General features: G+C 37.0%; 1 protein-coding gene across 1 annotated transcript in view; it reads right to left on the bottom strand.

The window, feature by feature from the left end:
• Positions 1–19,895, bottom strand: part of CLSTN2 (calsyntenin 2) — a 939,093-nt gene that overhangs the window by 14,084 nt on the left and 905,114 nt on the right. The window contains exons 10-12 of the mRNA XM_074301665.1: positions 19,613–19,779; positions 8,065–8,213; positions 525–748 (exon numbers count right to left, since the gene is read on the bottom strand). Coding sequence (XP_074157766.1) covers positions 525–748; positions 8,065–8,213; positions 19,613–19,779 — 540 coding nt within the window. The remainder of the gene's footprint in view (positions 1–524; positions 749–8,064; positions 8,214–19,612; positions 19,780–19,895) is intronic.

Genomic DNA, 19,895 nt, shown 5'->3' with positions numbered 1-19,895 from the left:
CGGATTGCAATATTCTTCAGCCTTCAGGGAGCAGGGATAGTTTAAGGCACCTGATAATTAGGATTATTATAGAAGCAACCCTTCAGGGAATCGAGTCCACCCAAACCTGCAGATCATTAGCAACCACTTTCCTGAAGGATGTAGAGAGACTTGAAAGTTATTCTCCTTGAGAAACATAGTTGAGGACAGTTCTCAAATTGATGTTTTTTCCTCCTATAAACTTGCACCACTGTAGAGGGAGGAAAAAAAAAGAAGAATTCTTCCTACAGGCATATACTTTAGCCTTCGGTGTTGCTAATATTGGTCCCTAGCTGAATAATTCAAAATACTTTATTAGGCTTTCACTGAACAACCCTACCGATAATGAAACTGTTGGAAATACAAGTGTTGAAAATTTCCCAATAGCTTAGAGTAATCTTGCTGAGTGAGACCTTCATTTTACTACATACACGTTAAAAAATGTTTACACCTTAAAATACAGCCTCAGATGCTGTCAGGAAGATAGCAAAAACACCTAAACTAACCTTGGTCTTCCTCTTTTGAGTCTCCTGGTGGCTCTGCTTTGGCAAGGGTGCTCACAATCTTGACATTGGGAAAGAGTGTCACTCCTTTGGCACTTTCAAACTGGGCAGCTGGCCTCACAAGGTGGTCTGTCCCACTAATGGTGATCCTGGGTTCTATGGCTTGCAGCACCATCACATAGGCATCCACATCTGGAACGCTAATGCAGACATCTTCTCCAAAACATCTGGAAAAAACACAGGGCTCCTTCAGTGAATGGTATGGCTGGCAATTTACCAATACATTTCAACTTGATAAACATGTATTAAGATTCCACTTACTATAAGTGGGGCACTTTTGCTGCTAGAGACAGGCAGATGAAAAACAACACAGTTTCTGCCCTTGGGGAATATACTCTCTACTAAGGTGATAAGATATGATCAAATTGAGTGAGTTGGAGAGAGAGAAGGAAAGAAGGAAATCTGTACTGATTAAGTGCCTACTGTGTATCAGGAACTGTTCCAAAAGCTTTAAAAAGATCTCATTTGATCTTCATGACAACCTTGGAAGACAGATCCTATCATTTATTCCCATTTTATAGTTGAAGAAACTGAGGCAGACAGTAGTTAAGTGACTGCTCACAGAGTCATGCAGCTAGTAGTATAGTATAAGGGAAGAGAATAAATATTAAAAATATACTATGGGCTGGACACTGTGCTAAATGCTGTTTTACAAATATTTAGTTTGATCCTCACAAAGGGTAGGTGCCATTATTATTCCCATTTTCCATTTGAGGCAACTGAAGCAGACAGAGTTTAAGTGACTTGCCCAAGTAGCAAATGTTTATAGCTAGATCTGAACTCAGATCTTTTTTTACTCCAGTCCTAATGCTCTATCCATTGTACATCTAGCATGGTGCTTGTTACAAAGTAGGTGTATTATTGAGGAGATGAAGGAAAGTGGAGGAACTGGCTTCTTAGCTTGACCTTGAAGGAATTATTTACTAAGTACCTATTTTGGGCCCTACCATGTGGTAAGTGATGTGAACATTTCAAAAAAACCTATAAATTCTGCTTCTGCACACTAGGGCTTTCTGTCTAGATAAAGGGACAAGCTGTAAGCCCATATTGCGCAATGAGATAGTCTTCATCCAAGTGCTAACTTGGTGCATTAGATGGTCAGAAGTTTAAGATAATATGTGACCTAGGGACACTTTCATCGAGAAAGATCACTAATCTGGCAGTTTTCAACTTCTAAAAACATAGAACTGAGAACTAGAAAGGAAGAATAATAGCCAAAGCCTATAATTCCTTAGGCCTTCACTTAATTCAATTGAGCAACTATGTATTAAACTAATGTTCTGGGTGCTGTGGGATATAAGAATGAAGGTCTTACATTTCTCCAGGATTTTAATGTTGAGTAAATATCTCCCTCATAACAACCTTGTGAAAATAATAGTACAAATCCTATTAGGACCACATAGGTGATATGAATATCATAGATGAGATTAAAACCAAGGGATTCACACTCAATAAGCTTACAATCTAGTAAGTGTAGATAATATAGAAAAGGAATTGTCCTATTCTTCTTGGGGGAGGAATAATAATATCTGGCATTTATATAGCACTTGAATGTTTGCAAAATATTGTTATCTGTTTTATTAAAAAAAAAAGACATTTCTAGTTTATAAATACAAACTATGGTCCAAGCAGTGTGCTAAACTTTGAGAATATAAAAATAAAAAAAATTGATAGTCTAATGTTGTCTAATAATAATTTCAGCTATATTATTTCCCTTTTATAGAAAGGATAATTGAAGATGCTTCAAGTCACTTATCCATGGTCACTAAGCCAGCAAATGTCATATATGAACTTAAGTTTTCTTGACAGAAGATCAGGAATGGTTCGTGCTATAAGACTAAAGAGATGTTAATCAATCAGCTAAAATAAGGAGGATCTTGGATTCACATACTGGAGGCATGTGGGCTCACCCCCAGCTACTATCATGTCCATTGCTGACAGCCACTCCAAGTATCTACTGTACTAGTATAGGAATCTTAACTGTGGGATCAGAGAAGGTTTCATGACAACTGTGGTATTTGAATTGGTTTATCAAGAATGAATAAAATTTAGGAAGGCACAGGATAGAGAATTCTTTAAACAGGTAGCAGCAAAACATAAAGGTTTGACAATGGGGAAAGCACATGGCTTTTTTGGAAAATGGTGAATAAATAGTTCAGCTTGACCAGAACATAAAGTAAGAAGAACAGAAAAAAATAGATTGGAACCACACTGTAGAGGGCTTTGAATGGTAGACTAAAAGGTTTGAGCTTAGGGAAGATTTATAAGGAGGGTAATTGCATAATGAATGATGAACTTTAGGAAAAATACTCTGGTACTATGTATAGAATGAATAGGAGACAAGAAATATGAGAAGGAAATCAGTTAGGAGTCTATTGTTATGAAAGTCTTAGAAAATATAAAAAAGAATATTAGGAAAGGAAATGTGAGGACAAATGATAAGTATTTTAGAAGTAGAATCAACAGAATTTAGTAACTGACTAGATATAATGAGTAGAAAGGAAGGAACTGAAGAAGATTCCTTGATTTCTAGCTTGAAAGATTAAGGGAGTCAGAGAAAAGAGATGGTTTGGGCTGAAGAGGTGGGATTAATTCAGCTTTGGACATATTAATTTTGAATTGCAGGCAGGATAATCAGATGATAATTATTCAATAGAGAGTTGGAGATGTGAGTCCAGAGCCTGAATAATAAATTTGGGAATAATCCATTAATTGAAATAATAATAAATAGTTGAAATGGCAGAGGTGGTTACCAGTGACTAGAAATTGAGTTAAAATAGAATATCCAAACTATTGGAGTTACTAAGGAGGCTTAAACCAGCAAAGAAAACATGAGAAGTAATCAAAGAGAGAAAAAAACCCCAGAAGTTTCTGTAATATATCCCAGAAGCTAAGGGAGGAAAAGATTTTTATGAAAGAGAGGAAGAGAAGGATGAGATCTGAGAAAACACACTCAAATATATACATGATATGGTAATTATGAGGTCATTGGTGACCTACCAAAAAAAATTTCTGGCAAGTAGAAAGCCACATTGGTAGGGAATGAATGGGAGATGAAGAAGTAGAAGCATGAGTTGAGGTGACTGAAAACAGAAATATTGGATGGTGTCTTGAAAAGAATGGTGTCTGATGAATTTATTTATTTTTTAGGATAGAGAAAGTAACTGTAAGGAGAGATACTTAAGAAAGTAAATGACTTAGACTTCCAGGTCTAAGACGAAGTAATAGGGAATGGGTTCAAGGCACAGGTTAAAAATGATTCTGAAAAGGAGGGAAAATTCTTCCTCTCTGAGACTGGAGAGAGGATGGGTAAACATACAGACATTTTGAGGTAGAATGGAACAAAGTTAAGAGAACTCATGTTTCACTTTGTTTAGTAAGGTGGAGAGTGGACCTGGCTTTTGAAAGTGAGTGGAAGTGGTTATAAAATTGAAATTATTGAGGAAAGTCCTAACAGTTTGAAATGTTCATTCCAGGACATTTGTTGAGTAATTAAAATATTATTAAAGGGTTGTTGAATAGTAGTAAAGGTAAAGGTAGCAAAGTTAGAGCATGAAATTATAGTGCTTTTGCAATATTCTTGAGCAATTCTTGGGAATCTAGTAATGGTGGGTGAAAAAACCCACTGTGGCTTTTCTCTATGGTTGGAAATCGAGAGGGCAGGTCACAGGTATGAGAGATTGAAGTAGTCTAACAAAAAACATCATTGAAATGACTGTTCAGGTTGGACAATGGAACTAGTGAATCAAGGATTGTGAGGTACTGGGAGAATGGGTACCAGTGAACAGGGGAAAAGGGAGTAGAGGATAAGAAGTCGGATGTACATAGACTTCGGCTTAACCTTTCTGAGATTGTCTCCTTATCTGTAAAATAGGAGGGTCAATTAGATTCCCTTCCATTCCATTCCCACTTCTATTTTGTTTCTCTTCTAGTTCTCTCTTTTTATCTCTATCCACATACTTTCCTTTTTCCTTTTCTCATTCTAATTCATGATTTCAAATTTTAAATGTTATGAGATGGGAATTTCAGAATCTTGAGAGCTTCATGTGAATTCTGAATAGAATCCAAGACATGGCTTATTCTAATGAAGTAAACGTATAAATCTCTGGTATTGGGAAGGTCTAAGAACTGTGAAATCAGGCTGTTGAAATATGTCAAAATGAATAATGTGTCATATATAGAGTTCTAATAAAAATTTTTCTCCAATTTTGTCACAGCAAATTGGAAAGAGAAATGATGATGAAAATGATGATTTGCAAGCTAAGAAAGGGAGAAGCTTAAATGGACACAATTAGCAAAATATTTATTAGTCTGAGGGCATTCAGTGTGAAGACAAACACTTGTATTTATATTTAGCTTGGTGAAATAAAGGATGGGCAAAAAGACTCCAATGAATCATCAAAGAATATGTTATTTTTAGTATTTTCTGTTTAAGGAGGTGTAGGGATTAGCCTTTGATTATTTGGAGGATCCAATTACTCTGGGCCTTAATTCTAGCTTTGATATTCTATGATTCAATGGGGCATCTCATTCCCAATGCTGTTAGCTTTATCATATCCTCTTCACAGATAGATATACTTAAATCACCCGAATCTCTCCCTCAGTGCCTCTGGATAATTCAAATGCCTCCTTCTCTTTCCCCATTGCCATTTATTTTAACTTTGATTAACCTGCAGTGTGGGCAGTTTTTCCTTTGATGCATCTCTCTCTAAGATCTCATTCTGTGTCTTAGTTTTCTGTCTTCTCTCTTCCCCAACTCCACCAGAACTTCATGCTTGTCTAAATATCACTTATCCTGAAATACCCTCATTTTACTGGATATTCCTTCTATTAAGTCTCAGCAGGCTGAGTTTCCATGGTGTAGAATCCTGTTTTGATTGGTGGCGGTTCACAGACACTTCCTATAGAAGGGCTGAGCTTTGACAACTATTTGCAGAGGACTGCTCTAAGGACTGAGTTCAAAGGAAAATTTATTACCAAAGCTTTCAGAAGGGATTTACAAAGATCAACCTGCCAGTAGAAATGGAAATATTTTTATATGATCAACATGTAATTCTTAAACATTTAATTAATGTTAAACTGAGTAATCAATGGCATAGTTAATTTGGTAGAAGGTAATTGTTATGAGCATTATTATTAGGTATGCAAATTGTTATCCAACAGGCTGGATAGAGCTATCTTACTAAATGAGACCCCAGAGCTAAACCATCCTTATCCACTGTGTGTTTTATTTCCCTTTAAGTGTATCACAAGAGTGTTGTTTCTAGGTAGAACTGGTAGTTAGGAGATTTAGAAATATGCTCCTTTGTCTGACAATACACTGAGCCTGATTCTTGGACCAGCCATTTAACTATGCTGGACATCTATAAAATGGGTTTACTGTACTAGATGACTTCTATTGTTCCTTCTAAATCTATGATCCTCTGGAGAGGTTACATGAATATAGACTCTGATCTTTGCTCAGAAGGAGCTTAGTTGGCAGCCTTGCTCCATTGAGTACAATTCTTCAAAAATAGGGTTGTCTAAAGTGGGCTTAGGATCCTTATAGACATAAGGAGGGCAGGGGTCATTAATGAATAAAGGAAGAAATATACCCCTTTCTTCCTTGAGCTAGAACTAATTTATGAAATTAATTTTCACTGTTAGAACATAAGATTTCCCTTCAGCAAAATCATGGCTATTCAGTCTTCCTTCTCTGCCCTTCCACATCTCATTTCTGAACTTCTCACTCCATTCCTGGTCGCTCACTTCCCCCTTTCATTCTTAACTCTAGATCCCATTTTCAGTAGCTTCTCAATTGCCATAGCTGGAAAAGTATATTATGGACTAATAATCTAATTCTCTGTATATGTATAAATTGGTTTGCTTTTTATTTAATTCATGAAACTAAAAAACATTAGTAAATAGTTATGATGAGCAAACCACTTTGCTAGCTTCTAGGGACTCAGAGGTGAAGAATGACAATCCATTTCCTCAAGGAGTTAATCAAAATTGAGGAGATTATAGGATACACACAGAAGTAAGCATGGCAAAAAGTATAGTACGATAGGAGCAAAAAAAGAATCATTACAATTACAAAAAATATCAAAACAATAGGAAAATTTGAGGAAAGAAGGAATAACTTTTAGATGGAGGAGAAGCGGTCAGGGATAGTTGCACGTGGTATCTTAACTATTCCTTGAGAAATGACAAAGACTTTAATAGGTAGGAGATGAAAAGATAACACATAGACGGCCTGTGTGAATGAACAAAAGATAGGAGAATGATTTGGGGGGGGGTGAGGAAAAGGAATGTACTAAGGAATAGCTATATAACTTAGTCAGTCTGGAATGTAGAATGTGCCAAAAAAGTATTCAAAATTCAGTTAAGGAATTTGTGATTTTTCCTAGGGGCAAGGAGGAATTATGGGAGATTTTGAGCAGGGGAATAACATAGCTAGTTCTAAATGGGCAAATACTGTAGTTCCTTCTTTCCCTCCCTGTCTCCTTTTCTCCCTTCTTCCCCACCATTTCCTCTCCCTCTTTCCACAGGTAGAGTTATAATCTTACATGTGAATGTTCTGTCCAAAATAATATAAATTTTGATTGCTTATATTTCTCAAGATATCTTGGTGTTTAGGAGATAGATTTTTTTTCCTCCCTACTTATTTATTCTATCGTTTCCCCCCCCCCCAAAAAAAAAAAACCCTAAATCTGGGACAATTAACTCTTTGGTCTAATGTAATTTTTATTTATGATTTCTTGAAAGATAGTTCTGAAAAATCGAGCTTTGATAAAGCCCATTGAGTTTCAAATGGAGCTACTTGACTATGACTTTAAATTCAAGTCACTCTGGTTCTCACTGACTGACCAGGTATTGACTACGTCAAGCACTGAGGATACAAAAAGAGGCAAAAGTTAGTCCCCTGCCCTTAAGGAGCTTACAATCTAATGAGGGAGACAACATGCAAACAAATATATGCTTATTCTTGATAAGGTGATAGATGGTAGCCTTCCCAGAAAATGGAACTTTAGTGCTAGAATTTCAGGTTAAACAAACTGCACAGACAATGATGGAGGGAGTTTTAATAAGGGTGTCTTTCCAGAGCTCCTTAAATTAGGTCACTCATATACATGGTTGTCCATTTGGCTAAGAATGAAAACTACATTGCTATAACAGCAGGCATAATTGACAAAATGAAGACCAGAATTCTAAGTAGTAAAACAAAGAGTTCCTTAAAAGTGAAATTAAATAATACATTTTAAAATATATTTACATAGGCATTTTCTGATATTTAGAAAACTGAAACAATCTCCTGCAATAGAAAAATGTGAATAACACTGTAGGTTTGGAAAAGTGAACATTTGCTCAATGCTTAGTACATGGTAGCTTATTTTGGGGGGGGTTATTTTTAGGAACATTGTTTTCCCTCTTCCCAGTCCCCATGGCAAGTACACTTTTTGCAGCACGATCAACTTAATGGGCTTGATGGAGTTGAACTTACTGGACTTTTGATGACACTTTGAGCCTCCTAACTCCTGTGGTGGGGAATTGCCTGGAATTGATGTAGGACACTTTCTGGAGAGCCTGATTTATATTCCCGATGTCTTCTCCTTCCATGACAAGAACTGACTGGGAAGGGTTGAAGTGGTACTAGAGGAAATATATATGATTAATATAAAAGTTAACAGGTACACAACACCTATCCAACAGTATTCAGAAGGACATAACTTTGAGGAAAGGTCTCCAATGTAACTCTTGAACCTAAATATCTATAAAATAGTACATACATAAATATGGTAATCTATTAATTATTTGCTTATGTGTTATCTACTTTCTGAATTATTGCCAGCACAGCTTAAAAACCACAGTGGAATTTCTCTGCCACCTGGTAAATAAACTATGCTATTTTTTCTTGATATTCTTGCAGGAAAAATTTAAATATCAGCTGTAGCCAAACAATTGTGAAGAAAAAAACTGGAAAACATCATCATGTATTTGAAAACCCAATATTCATTGTTTTTGGAATATCCACTGTTCTGTGCTATTTGCTTTCCATTTGCTGAATTGAGTGTTGACTACGGCTTGCTGTTGGTTATTGATTTTTGTCACAACAATCCTTAGCCATAAAATTGCTAATAATAATGTTATAGCAAAAGTGAAGCAGCAAGACTTCGAGAGATCTAAAGAAGTCATCAGGATAGAGATAGACTGGACTTGGGATTTTGTTGGTTTAGGAAACTACTGGATGAGGAAAATTTCCTTTCCCAATGCAGGTTGGCACCTTCTTTGTCATTTATCATCTTAGAATGCTAAGAAGTTAAATGACTCTCCTAGGGTCACACAGATGGTAGCTGTCAGGCCCAGGACTCAAATGCAAGTGCTGAGGGCCAGCTCTCTTTTATGCCCCGTTGCCATATTCTCTACTTTGTAATATTGTAACAATAGCTCACATTTATATAGCACTTTAAGATTTATACAGTACTTAGTACAAATATCCAAGGTTAAATGATTCACTGTCAGATCCAGACTTAAAACCCAGAACTCTTGATTCAACTTTAATGTGCTTTAAAAAACAAACAAACTTGTTTAGTGATTTAAAAATATCATTTACATTTCTGAATGTATTCTGCTCCCTTATTCCCTTGTTCGTCCTCCCATCCATGTTCTTTCTTTTGTAGCAATGAATTTAAAAAGGGGAAAAATAGCCAGAAACAAGTTCATTGACTATATCTGACAGTATATTATTCTTTATTTGCAAAGGATATAGAGAAATGAATTTTCCTAACTCTTCACTGGGACCAAGCTTGGGCAATGTAATCAACCCATCATTTAGTTTCCCAATGTTCTTTCTACTACTAAAAATAGCTCGCAAAGTTCACAAAGCACTTGACTTACAACAAAGTGGTGAGATAGGTAATACGAATAATTATTTTTATCTTTCCCCTTTTTCAGCTGAAGAAACTGAGACTTGGAGACACTGAACAGCTCCTTCAGTAACACAAGTTAGAAAATATTGGAGAGTAGACAAATTCTTTTTCCTCTTTGCCACAGTTAATAATTCATAAGGTTTTTATGTACCAAAGCCCCATCAAATCTTAGGACAGTGCCATGTATGGTGACATTCTTCACAAGTACAAATTCATGAGGGTGCATCATGTCATTCCCTTGTGCAAAACTTATAATGGTTCCCCACTGCCTATTATATTAAACTCCAGATTATTAAAAGTCTGATATCAACCTTTCCTATCCATTCCTATTTCCCATTATTTCTCAGCCTAGACCTCTCTAACCAAATTGTTTTCTGTACTACATACACATATAATCTATTTTTTGTTTGCATCTTTGCTCAAGTCTGTCTTCTGTCCAGGATTGTATACCTCTCTACTATCCATCAGTCCTAATTCTTCACTGCTTTAGATGCCCAACCTCTATTGTGAGATTTTTTGGCCTAACTCTGGACTAAAGTAATTATTCCTTTCCTCTTAATTCATACAACACTTAAACATCAGGTTGGTACCACATAGTATCTTGCAATATCTTATGTACTTCTTTAACTTTACTTCTAAGACTGAGGTCAGAGATAATGGTTTCTTTTTTTTTTTTCAAGTTTACATTTCTCAACAGTCTCTATTATATAAGGCACAAACTAGATATTGAATATATACTTGTTAAATGAAAGAGAATCACACAGTAAGTTTCAGAGGCTAGATTTGGACTTACAAAGAGATCTTCCTCACACAGGCCTGGAAATTATTAGCAAGTTTTTGTTGATGTTAACCTTATTATCTAATTCTTTGTATATCCCCCCCCATTCCACCTAGTTATACCCACTGGAGCCAAGAAAAGTAAGTCCATTCCATCTTTCACACAAGGGATTTCATGTGGATGAGTAAGTAGACTTATCAGAATTTTTTGAGATAAAAGACTGTGGTTGCGGAGTATTGTATGTACTGAGGATATATATAACTAATTTGTTGTTTCATTTTGCCCAGCTACTATCTTCAAATTTTTTGAATTTCAAACCTTTCAAGTATTTGGATATTTAAGAGGTATATTTTTCATTCTTTCCCTCCTCTTTTCTTTCTTTTCTTCCATTCTCCCTTTATTATTTATTGAATTCTTATTATGATCAAAGTGTTTTATTAGGTGCTGTGAGTCATAGTAAGAAGACAGAGTCCTTTGCTCTTCAGGAGCCTATAATTCAGTTGAGATAATGGCATGTACACAAGTAGAAAACAAGGCAGTACACAATGCTCATTATGAGTGCTCTGGATAACAAGCTCTGCAGATTTTAAAAAAGGAAGAGAGTGACAATGGAAGGGTTTATTGGGGATGTGGAATTGGCTGCGTCATGAAGAATGCTAGTTTGAGATAGGTATGGAAGGCAGAGGAAAAGGAATAAATAAAAGACCACAGTGGGGGCAAAAGGCACAAGACATACTGAAGTCTTAGGATCATAGTATTCAGAGCAGAAAGGGACCTTAAAAACTACCTAATGCACTATCTCCCACTCCCATTCTCCCTTTTCTTCCCCTCCCCTCTTCAAGTTACAGAGCTGGCATTCAAATCCAGGTTTTTTAAAAATCCAATGCTCTTTCAAGGCGAAGAGTGAAAGGACTAGGGATAAAACAAAGGGGTTGTGTGTGGGAGAAATTAGAAATAGATTACAGGAAAAGTAGATTGGAGTTATTGTTATAGTGGATCTTAAATATAGTTTAGACTTTTTCCTCCCTGGAAACAATGGGGAAGTATCAAAGATTTTATCAAATAAATAATCTGATGAGAATGGTATTTTAGAAAAGCTCATCTGGAAGAGAGCTATGAAGGATGGTTATAAGGAGGTGGAAAGAAGACGAGAGGCAGGGAAATTGGTTAGAAGACTATTGTAGTCAACCAGATTTGAAGTAATAGGTATCTGGTTTAGGGTGATATCTCTAGGAACAGAAAGAAGAGGACTTAAAAATTCAAGAGAAATATTGGAAGGCTTTTAAAGAGGAAGGCTAAAAAAATTCTAGCCTGGGAGATCAGCATAATGGGCATACTACTGACAATAATAGGAGCTAAAACATGTATGTATTTGTGTGTGTTTGTATGTATGTGGGGGGAGGGGGTAGGAAAGATTATTTAAATTTGATATAGTGTTGAATTTAAGATCCCAAAGGGGAAAACACATGGAATAACCTATAGACAACTAGATATATAGAACTAAAGCTTAAGAAAGAGCTGGAGGATGGGGATATAGCCTCAAGTATCATCCAGATGGAAGAAATAGCTGATGCAATGGGATATGCTCCCTTGAAATCCCATTTTAACTATTAATTCAAGTGGCAAACCCTTTTGTCATAAGTAATGTCTGCAAAGGCCAATTTTAGCTCCATCCTGGGAAGGGGAAAATCATCACAAATTTCACAAACCTGGCACCTGAGTGAATGAAGTTTGTCTAGAGAAGGATCCCTAGAGGAGGGACAGGTCCTAGGTGACACACAAAAAGTTAAACCTGTTAAAACCAAGAACTGATAATCTCACCAAACAGCAAAATGGACCCATATGCCTTGGATGAGAGTGGTACAAAGAACAAAGAGATTTTCTTGAGAGGAATGGATTTCCAACATTTCACAGTAGCATGAATAGTGTATCTTGTTAGTTCAAATCTTCTAGCTTGAGAGAAAGAATTAGCTAGAGAAAGCTGTGGATCCCTAGTTTACTTAATAGTTCAGCTGCCAAAGCATCTGGAAGGCAGCCTTGGGAAATGATGGAGAGTCTTACATTAATCATTTGTATCTTTGTTGAAGAAAAGAAAAAACATGCACAATGGATAAAAATAGCAACAGCCTTAACTCTGCTTTCTCAGTTCCACAGCAGAAATATGAAAATCAAGCTACACTGAGAGCAAGAAAATCTAAGATTGCAACATCAGACATCAAATGACGTGGCAAAGCTGGTGGTGTCTTGGCAGTCAGAAAAATGCAGCTTGAAGCAAGGGAGACTTTAGGGGATGCGTGACAGTCTCCACCTTGCTGCATTTCTTGGTACAGGAATAGGCCTTTTTTTTTTTTTTTCCTTTTCCTCACAGCCAATAAGGTAATGTGCAAATTTATGTTGACTATGGGAAGCTTCCAGGGAATTCTCTGATTGCTGTGTGATTGGGACAGATGTTTCTGGATGTCAAGCAGGATGCATATGGATTACATCACTGCCTGAGGTCAAGCATCCCTGATGTTCCCTTTCATTCATGATTGGAGATGTCAGTCTGAGAGGACTATCCTCCGCACACTGATACCTATAGAAATCTTAAATTTCCTTTGATTTCCTTCTGTCACTCTGCCAAACCACAGAGTGGGCAACAGATGAAGAGCAGCATAGAGAGGACCTCATACTGTTGTCATTTCCCTACTGGAAACCTTTCCTAAGCCAGACTCTCAAGAAATTAGTGCTTCTGGTTCCTGCTTTGCACTGGGTGATTTATTGGCAAAGTCACTTATATAGATGAAATGCAGGAAACACAATTCCATGCAGGTCCTTTATTATTGGGAGATAATAGGGTGACCCTGAGGGACAGTCTTGGAGACAGGAAAGATGAAGTCAAGCCTTGCTTCTGAAACACGCCGGCTGTGTGACCATGAACAAGACATTTAACTTCTCAGGGCTTTAAGCCACTTTCTAGTCACAGTGTGCTGGTTAACAGGTATTGATTGACAAAAGGAGTTTCATACTGAGACTTTCTCTACAGGGTTGAAATAACAGATCTGCACGTTCCTCTTCAATAATAAGGGATTCATATTTTAGTACGACTCTGAGCTTGATTCCATTAAGAATATTATAGATGTCACAGATTCTGTTAAGAAAAAAAGAAAATAGTTTCCAAAAAACCCCTGCAGTGACTTAAAAAGATTCCAGAAATATGCCAGAAGTGAACTCTGGAAGATATTTGGGATCAGATGGTAATCTTCTAAACTACTGGCAAACCCTACTCGTTTGGCTCATGTGAATGACTGATAAGTCTGAAACTTGGAATTATAGATTTCCTGAGCTGGAAGAAAGGACCAAAAGATCACTTCATCCTTCCCTTTTATTTTATTTTATAAGGTGACAGATGAGGAAACTGAGGTCCAGAGATGTCAAATGTACTACAGGGTACACAATTTATCACAGCAAGGCTGAGTGCCTAGAACCTAGTTTTCTTGAATCCATACATAAATGTTGCCAACCCACAAATATTTCTCACCAACTAGTTAAGAGTTATACAGTTGGGAAAAATGAAGCAAATCAGTATTCAATGGACCAAAATCACTAGTTAACAGTAGGTGTTGAGTGGCCAGTTTAGCACATCATTTTCTAAGTGATCTTCTCTGAAATCCAAAATGGGCTTGGACTCATCTTAAATTAAAAAAGAAAAATTTGACCTGTGATCAATGCAATGCTCCACCAGGCATCCAATAAATATTTATTAAGTGCCTACTGTGCTCCAGGTACTGTTGTTGGTCCACCATTCTCAAAGAGGACCATGATATCAGGAAGGTGATGCAAGTGACTTGGATTGAAGTGAAGGAGGGCTGTGCAAGATAACCTGCCTTACTTCCTCCTCCAGAGCTAACTGGATCCAGTGACAAGATACACACACAAAAAAGGCAAAATGCAGACTCTGCTTTCAAAGGGCTAAGTCTAATGAGGGAGTTGACATGTAAACAACTATATCAACAAGTTATGTGCAGATTAAATTGGAAGTGATCATTAGAGAGAAGGCCCTGTCACTATTATGGAAGACTGGGAAAGGTTTTTTCTAGAAGGGCTTGAAGCAAGGCCAGGAGGCAGAAATGAGGAAGAAAAGAATTCCAGGCATGAAGAAATAAGGAGCTAGCTCAACTAAAACAATTCAGAAAGCCAATGCCTAGACTGATTTTGAACCTCACAGTTTCAACATTTCTTGTTCCACATTATCTATAAATGGCTGGATTACAACACTGGATTCCTCCTTAGCTCTTCATGCTCCCTCACTACACATATCTAATCATTTGCCAATTTTTTTTCAACTAAATTGCCATAGTATCTCTTAAATGTCCCCAGTTCTCTACTTACAGAGTCATCACCCCAGTTCTGGCCCTCATCACCTGACACCTGGATTATTTCAATAACTTCCTGCCTTGACTCCCTGCCTCAAATATTCAGTCCATTTTCCATGCAGCTGCTAAAGCAATATTACAAAACACAGGAGTGCTCACATTCTTCCTTGCTCAAAAACTTCTGTCACACAGTTTGTTTGACATTTAGGAACAAATATAAAGCCCTTTGTTTGTCATTTAAAGCCTTTTATATAAATTATCCTTCCAGATTATCATGCATTTCATCCCTTTGCATATTCCTTTGGAAAGCCAAACTGACCTTCTTGTTGCCCCTCATACACGACAATCCATCTCTCTCTTTATATTAGCAACAGCTAGGTGATGTAGCAGATAGATCATTGAGTCTGAAATCAGGAACATCTGAGTTCAAACCCAGCCCGAGACGTGTATGTTTATGTGACTCTGGGCAAGTCACTTAACCACAATTTGCCTTAATTTTCTTATCTGTAAAATGGGGATAATAACAGAACCTAATATCTCAGAGTTGATCAAATGAGATAACAATGGTAAAGTGCTTAACATTATACCTGGTTTATAGTAAATACCATATAAATGCTAGCTAATATTATTATTATTTGTGTACTGGGAATGGGCTTCCTCTTAACCTCCAACACTTAAGAGTCCCTAAATTTCTTTCAAAGTTCAGCTCAAAGGACATTTTCTCCATCCCAATTTTTTTTTTTTGTATTTACTTTGTGTTTTATATATTATGTAACATATAATTTGTATATGTATAAACCTATCTATCTAATGAGAAATGTTGGAGGAGATATGGGAAAACTGAGACACTAATGCATTGTTGGTAGAATTGTGAAATAATCCAATCATTCTGGAGAGCAATTCGGAACTATGCCCAAAGGACTATACAACTGTGTGTATCCTTTGACTGAGCAGTGCCATTACTGGGTCTATATCCCAAAGAAATTTTAGGGGGAAAAGGACAGAAATGTTTGTAGCAGCTCTTTTTGTGGTAAACAAAAATTGGAAAATGAATAGATGTCCATCAATTGGGGAATGGCTAAACAAGTTGTGGTATAGGAAGATAATGAATTGTTATTGTTTTATAAAAATTGATGAATAAGCTGATTTTAGAAAGACCTGAAAAGATTTCCATAAACTGGTGCTGAGCAAAACAAACAGCACCAGGAATACCTTGTACACAATAACAACAAGATTATTCGATGATCAACTATGAAAGACTTGGTTCTGCTCAGTGGTTCAGTTATCCAAAGCAATCCTAATAGACTTTGGACAGAAAATATCATCTATATCCAGAAAATGAACTAAGGAGACTCAATATAAATGAATACATGTTATGTTTCTCTTGTTTTTTTTTTTATATCTCCCATGGTTTCTCCCTTTTACTCTGATTTTTCTCTCCCAATATGATTCATAAAATAATGTGTATTAAAAATAAATTTAGTAGAAAAAACCCATCTATCTATCGATCTATCTATCTAGTATTGTCTTTCTTTGAGGACAGGGACTTCACGTTTTTGTTTTGATAATCTCTCCCTAGCAAAGTTCCCAACATTTTTGTTGTTGTTCATCCAGTTGTGTCCAACACAATAACGTCCATGGGATTTTCTTGGCAAAGATATTGGAGTAATTTGCCATTTTCTGTTCCAGTGAATTAGAGCAAATAGAGGTTAAATGATTTGCTTAAGACACAGCTTTTAAGCATCTGAGATTGAATTTGAACTTGAGTCTTCCTGACTCCAGGTCCAGCTTTCTATATACTGAGCCATCTAGCTATACCTCCCGAGACTAATTTGCTAGGTACTGATTCTCTGTATTCTCAGCTTGATTCAAACCCAGGACCTGACTTTAGATGCCATGATCTTAGCTCTGCACTATATTTCCTTTCCTTGTCATAGAAGAGATCCTGATCAAAACAGCTGCTCCTGGGGGTGAAAGGATTCTCTAGAGGAAGCTTTTCTCTCTGTGAAAATTTATTACCTTCTAATGCCACACGATTTCTACCTCTGGCCAGATATGCCAACAGGAATACCAACTACTCAAGTAGACCCTTCCAGCCTTGTAAGAAGGCTGAAGGATCCATGGTCTATGATACACTGGAGAGTTGAGAGTGGGAATTCCACTACAAAATTAACTTGGCTTCTTTCACAAATTTTCTATATCCACATCTTTGTCCTGATTCTGAAAAGTCCTAATTGTACTCATCTTTCTTACTTGGTCTGATATATCTGTCAGAGTTGACCATGTCCTGCTGGAAAGTCTCCTCTCAGGGCTTTCATGATGGGATTCACCTTTGGTTCTCCTCCTACAATTTTAATTATTCCTTCCAAAGGAATTACTCTTTTGATTATTCATTACTCAGATTTTGTCCCAAGACTCTTTTAGGTCTCCTCTCTGTTTTTGTGACTTTTTCAGTTTCTGTGGGATGAGTTATTATCTCTATGCAGATTACTTATATATCTTTGCATCTGGTCCCATTATCTAAACTAATACTTTTTGCAATGGCTCTCTTAGAGCTTTTATCAGAGAAGGTTCTGTGCTCTATGAGCAAAGCAGAATTAAATTAGCTCAGGAGAAATATGAGATGCACAAAGTTAGAGAATTCACCTCAAATGTTCTTAGGGACTATTTGTATCTGACCTGTGGCAGAGCCTTTTGAGCTTCTATTGGTCTGATCAGTTACAGTAAGAAACATTGTAACTTGACCCTTATATAGTGATGTCATTTTGGTGCCCTTCGAGAATGAAGGATAACAATCTAACCTAACTTGTTAGAAAAAACTTCATGAAACATGGATTGTGTCTTATCCACTACAGTTTTTTGCATAATGCAGGTAAACTATTAGATTTACCGACTGATAGATATCAACTAAAAGACTCTAAGACTTTCACATTGAAGAGTAGGGAAACTGAGGACTGGAGAGGAATCAGAGAATCTCAGAATTCGGATGGACCACCAAGATTATCTAATCTACTTCCTTTATTTTTACAGATGAGTAAACTGAGGTTCAGAATGTGGAAGCAACTTGATCAATATTATAGATGCTGACAGGAACAACTATGATTTGAACCTTTTTCCCTTGACCCCCGATTTATTGCTTTTTTCACTGTACCACATTGTCTGCCCCCCATGGTAGATGCAAAGAGATTGTTTATTTTCTTTTATACCATGTATCGATAGTGCCATTTTGCTCTGTCTGGGATTTTTATATTTCCTAATATGGATTCATTTGTGGAAACTTTTCTTACTTTTGTATGTAATCTGCTTGCTTAATTAGACTTTTAGAGAACTGCCTGCTTGATGTTCCTTCATACCTAGTTGGCAGGAAAGCTAAGAGAGTGAATAAAGAGGCGTTAGACACAGGGATTGGAAAGTTATTTGCCTAGATAATATATGTGAAGCTCTACACTATCAAGCAGCTGTTCACAGCCTGGGAAATACAAGTCCTAGGCAAATAGAAAAAGGGACTGAAAGAGGAATGATGGTGGTTCTCTCTGGCCCAGAGTGTCTTCAGGACCCTGGACGGGGAAAGCCTATGCTCCTAATGCTAGGATAGGTCTGGGGCTACTCTTGACACCACAGATGGGCACTTTGTGTTTGCTGGGCTATTTTCCTTCTTATTAGATTTCATTTCTAACAGAGGGAGCATCGTAGAGAAGGGGGATCAAATTTTGGAATCAGGGAGACTTGGATGCAAATCCTCCCTGACACCTATTAAGCTGCATCATGTTGTTTGGTTATTCAGTTGTGTCTGAACCTTTGTAACTCTGTGGACCATATTGTCTATGGGGTTTTCTTGGCAAGGATACTAAGGTGATTCACTATTTCCTTCTCTAGTGGATTAAGGAAAACAGTGTTAAGTGACTTGTCCAGTATCATATAGCTATTTAGTGTTTGTGGCTGGATTTGAACTTGGGTCTTCCTGACTTCAGGCCCAGCACTCTATTTACTGAACTGCCTAGTTGCCTCCTGATTAAGTTATATGACCATGGGCCAATGTAGTTAACCTCTCTTAAGGTTCAATTTAAAGAATCCCCATGGGGATAATAATAACACCTACTTCACTAGATTTTGGTGATATTTCTCACATGTGTAAGACCTTTACTAAATTTTAAAATGCTATAAAATAAAAAACATTTTTATCTTAACTTTTTAGCAGAAAACTGAGACAGCTAGGTGGCACAGTGAATAGAGTACTGGTCCTGAAGTCACGAAGACCTCAGTTTGAATTCAATCTCAGAGACTTACTGGGTGTGTAAATTTTGCAAATCACTTAACTCCTTATTGTTTTAATTCTGTCAACTGTAAAATGAAAATAATGTTAGCATCCAGAATTTTGAAAATCAAATGAGATCTTTATAAAATGATAACACAGTACATGGCCATGATAGACTTTATATAAAAAGTAACTCTCACCACCATCATCACTTACACGACTTGCTCAAAGATATGGAATATTCAGTGACAGAGCTAGGGACTGGATTAACATTTTCTGATACCCTCATCTTTTCACAGCATTGCTGCTTAGTGAGGGTGCTGAATCAGTGACCTCTTATAACTCATAATACAAGGAATAACCTTTACTTTCTGCCTTTATTGTTTCCCAAATAATCTATGTCTTTTAAAATGAGAAGCAGGTCTTACCCAGAAGGCATTGATAACTGGTCTGCTTCTGCATAAGGAGCTGATATGAACATGAGAGTGTGTCTGACCTGGATGTTTTCAGAGATTATGGCGTCTCGCTTTCTAGGGTTCAACTCGGATGCCATGGGAACATTTGTCTCTCTGCTGTCACTGCTTCTCTGCTATGACACTTTATTTCCCTGGGACATTATAGGAAGCCACATAGCTTCTGGGAGTACACTCATACTATGTGTACTCTACCCAGGATGCACCACTTCATAAATCAGTTCCAAATGTTATCAAAGACGATGTCAGTTCATTTCTTACCTTTATTCCTTGGCCAAGACTCTCCAGGGAATTAATATCCAAACCTTCCTTGCAGGCCTGCAAGCAGGAAATCACTTTCTGACTCTCAATTCTTCCTGGGCGGATTGTGAGACTGGCCAGGCTACCATGGAAATACTGAGCAAACCGTGGTTTTGTAACTTCACCTCCTATGAGAAAAGCAGCACAGGGCATTATCCACAGGGACAGAGGGAAAGGGTTCATTTCAGTGCAATTTAATTCCAGTCAATTCAGTATTTGCCAAGCACCTGCTTTATTCAGAGCA

The sequence above is a fragment of the Sminthopsis crassicaudata genome, chromosome 3, assembly GCF_048593235.1.
Source record: "Sminthopsis crassicaudata isolate SCR6 chromosome 3, ASM4859323v1, whole genome shotgun sequence".
Classification (NCBI taxonomy): Eukaryota; Metazoa; Chordata; class Mammalia; order Dasyuromorphia; family Dasyuridae; genus Sminthopsis; species Sminthopsis crassicaudata.
This window is presented reverse-complemented; position numbering and strand designations above follow the sequence as displayed.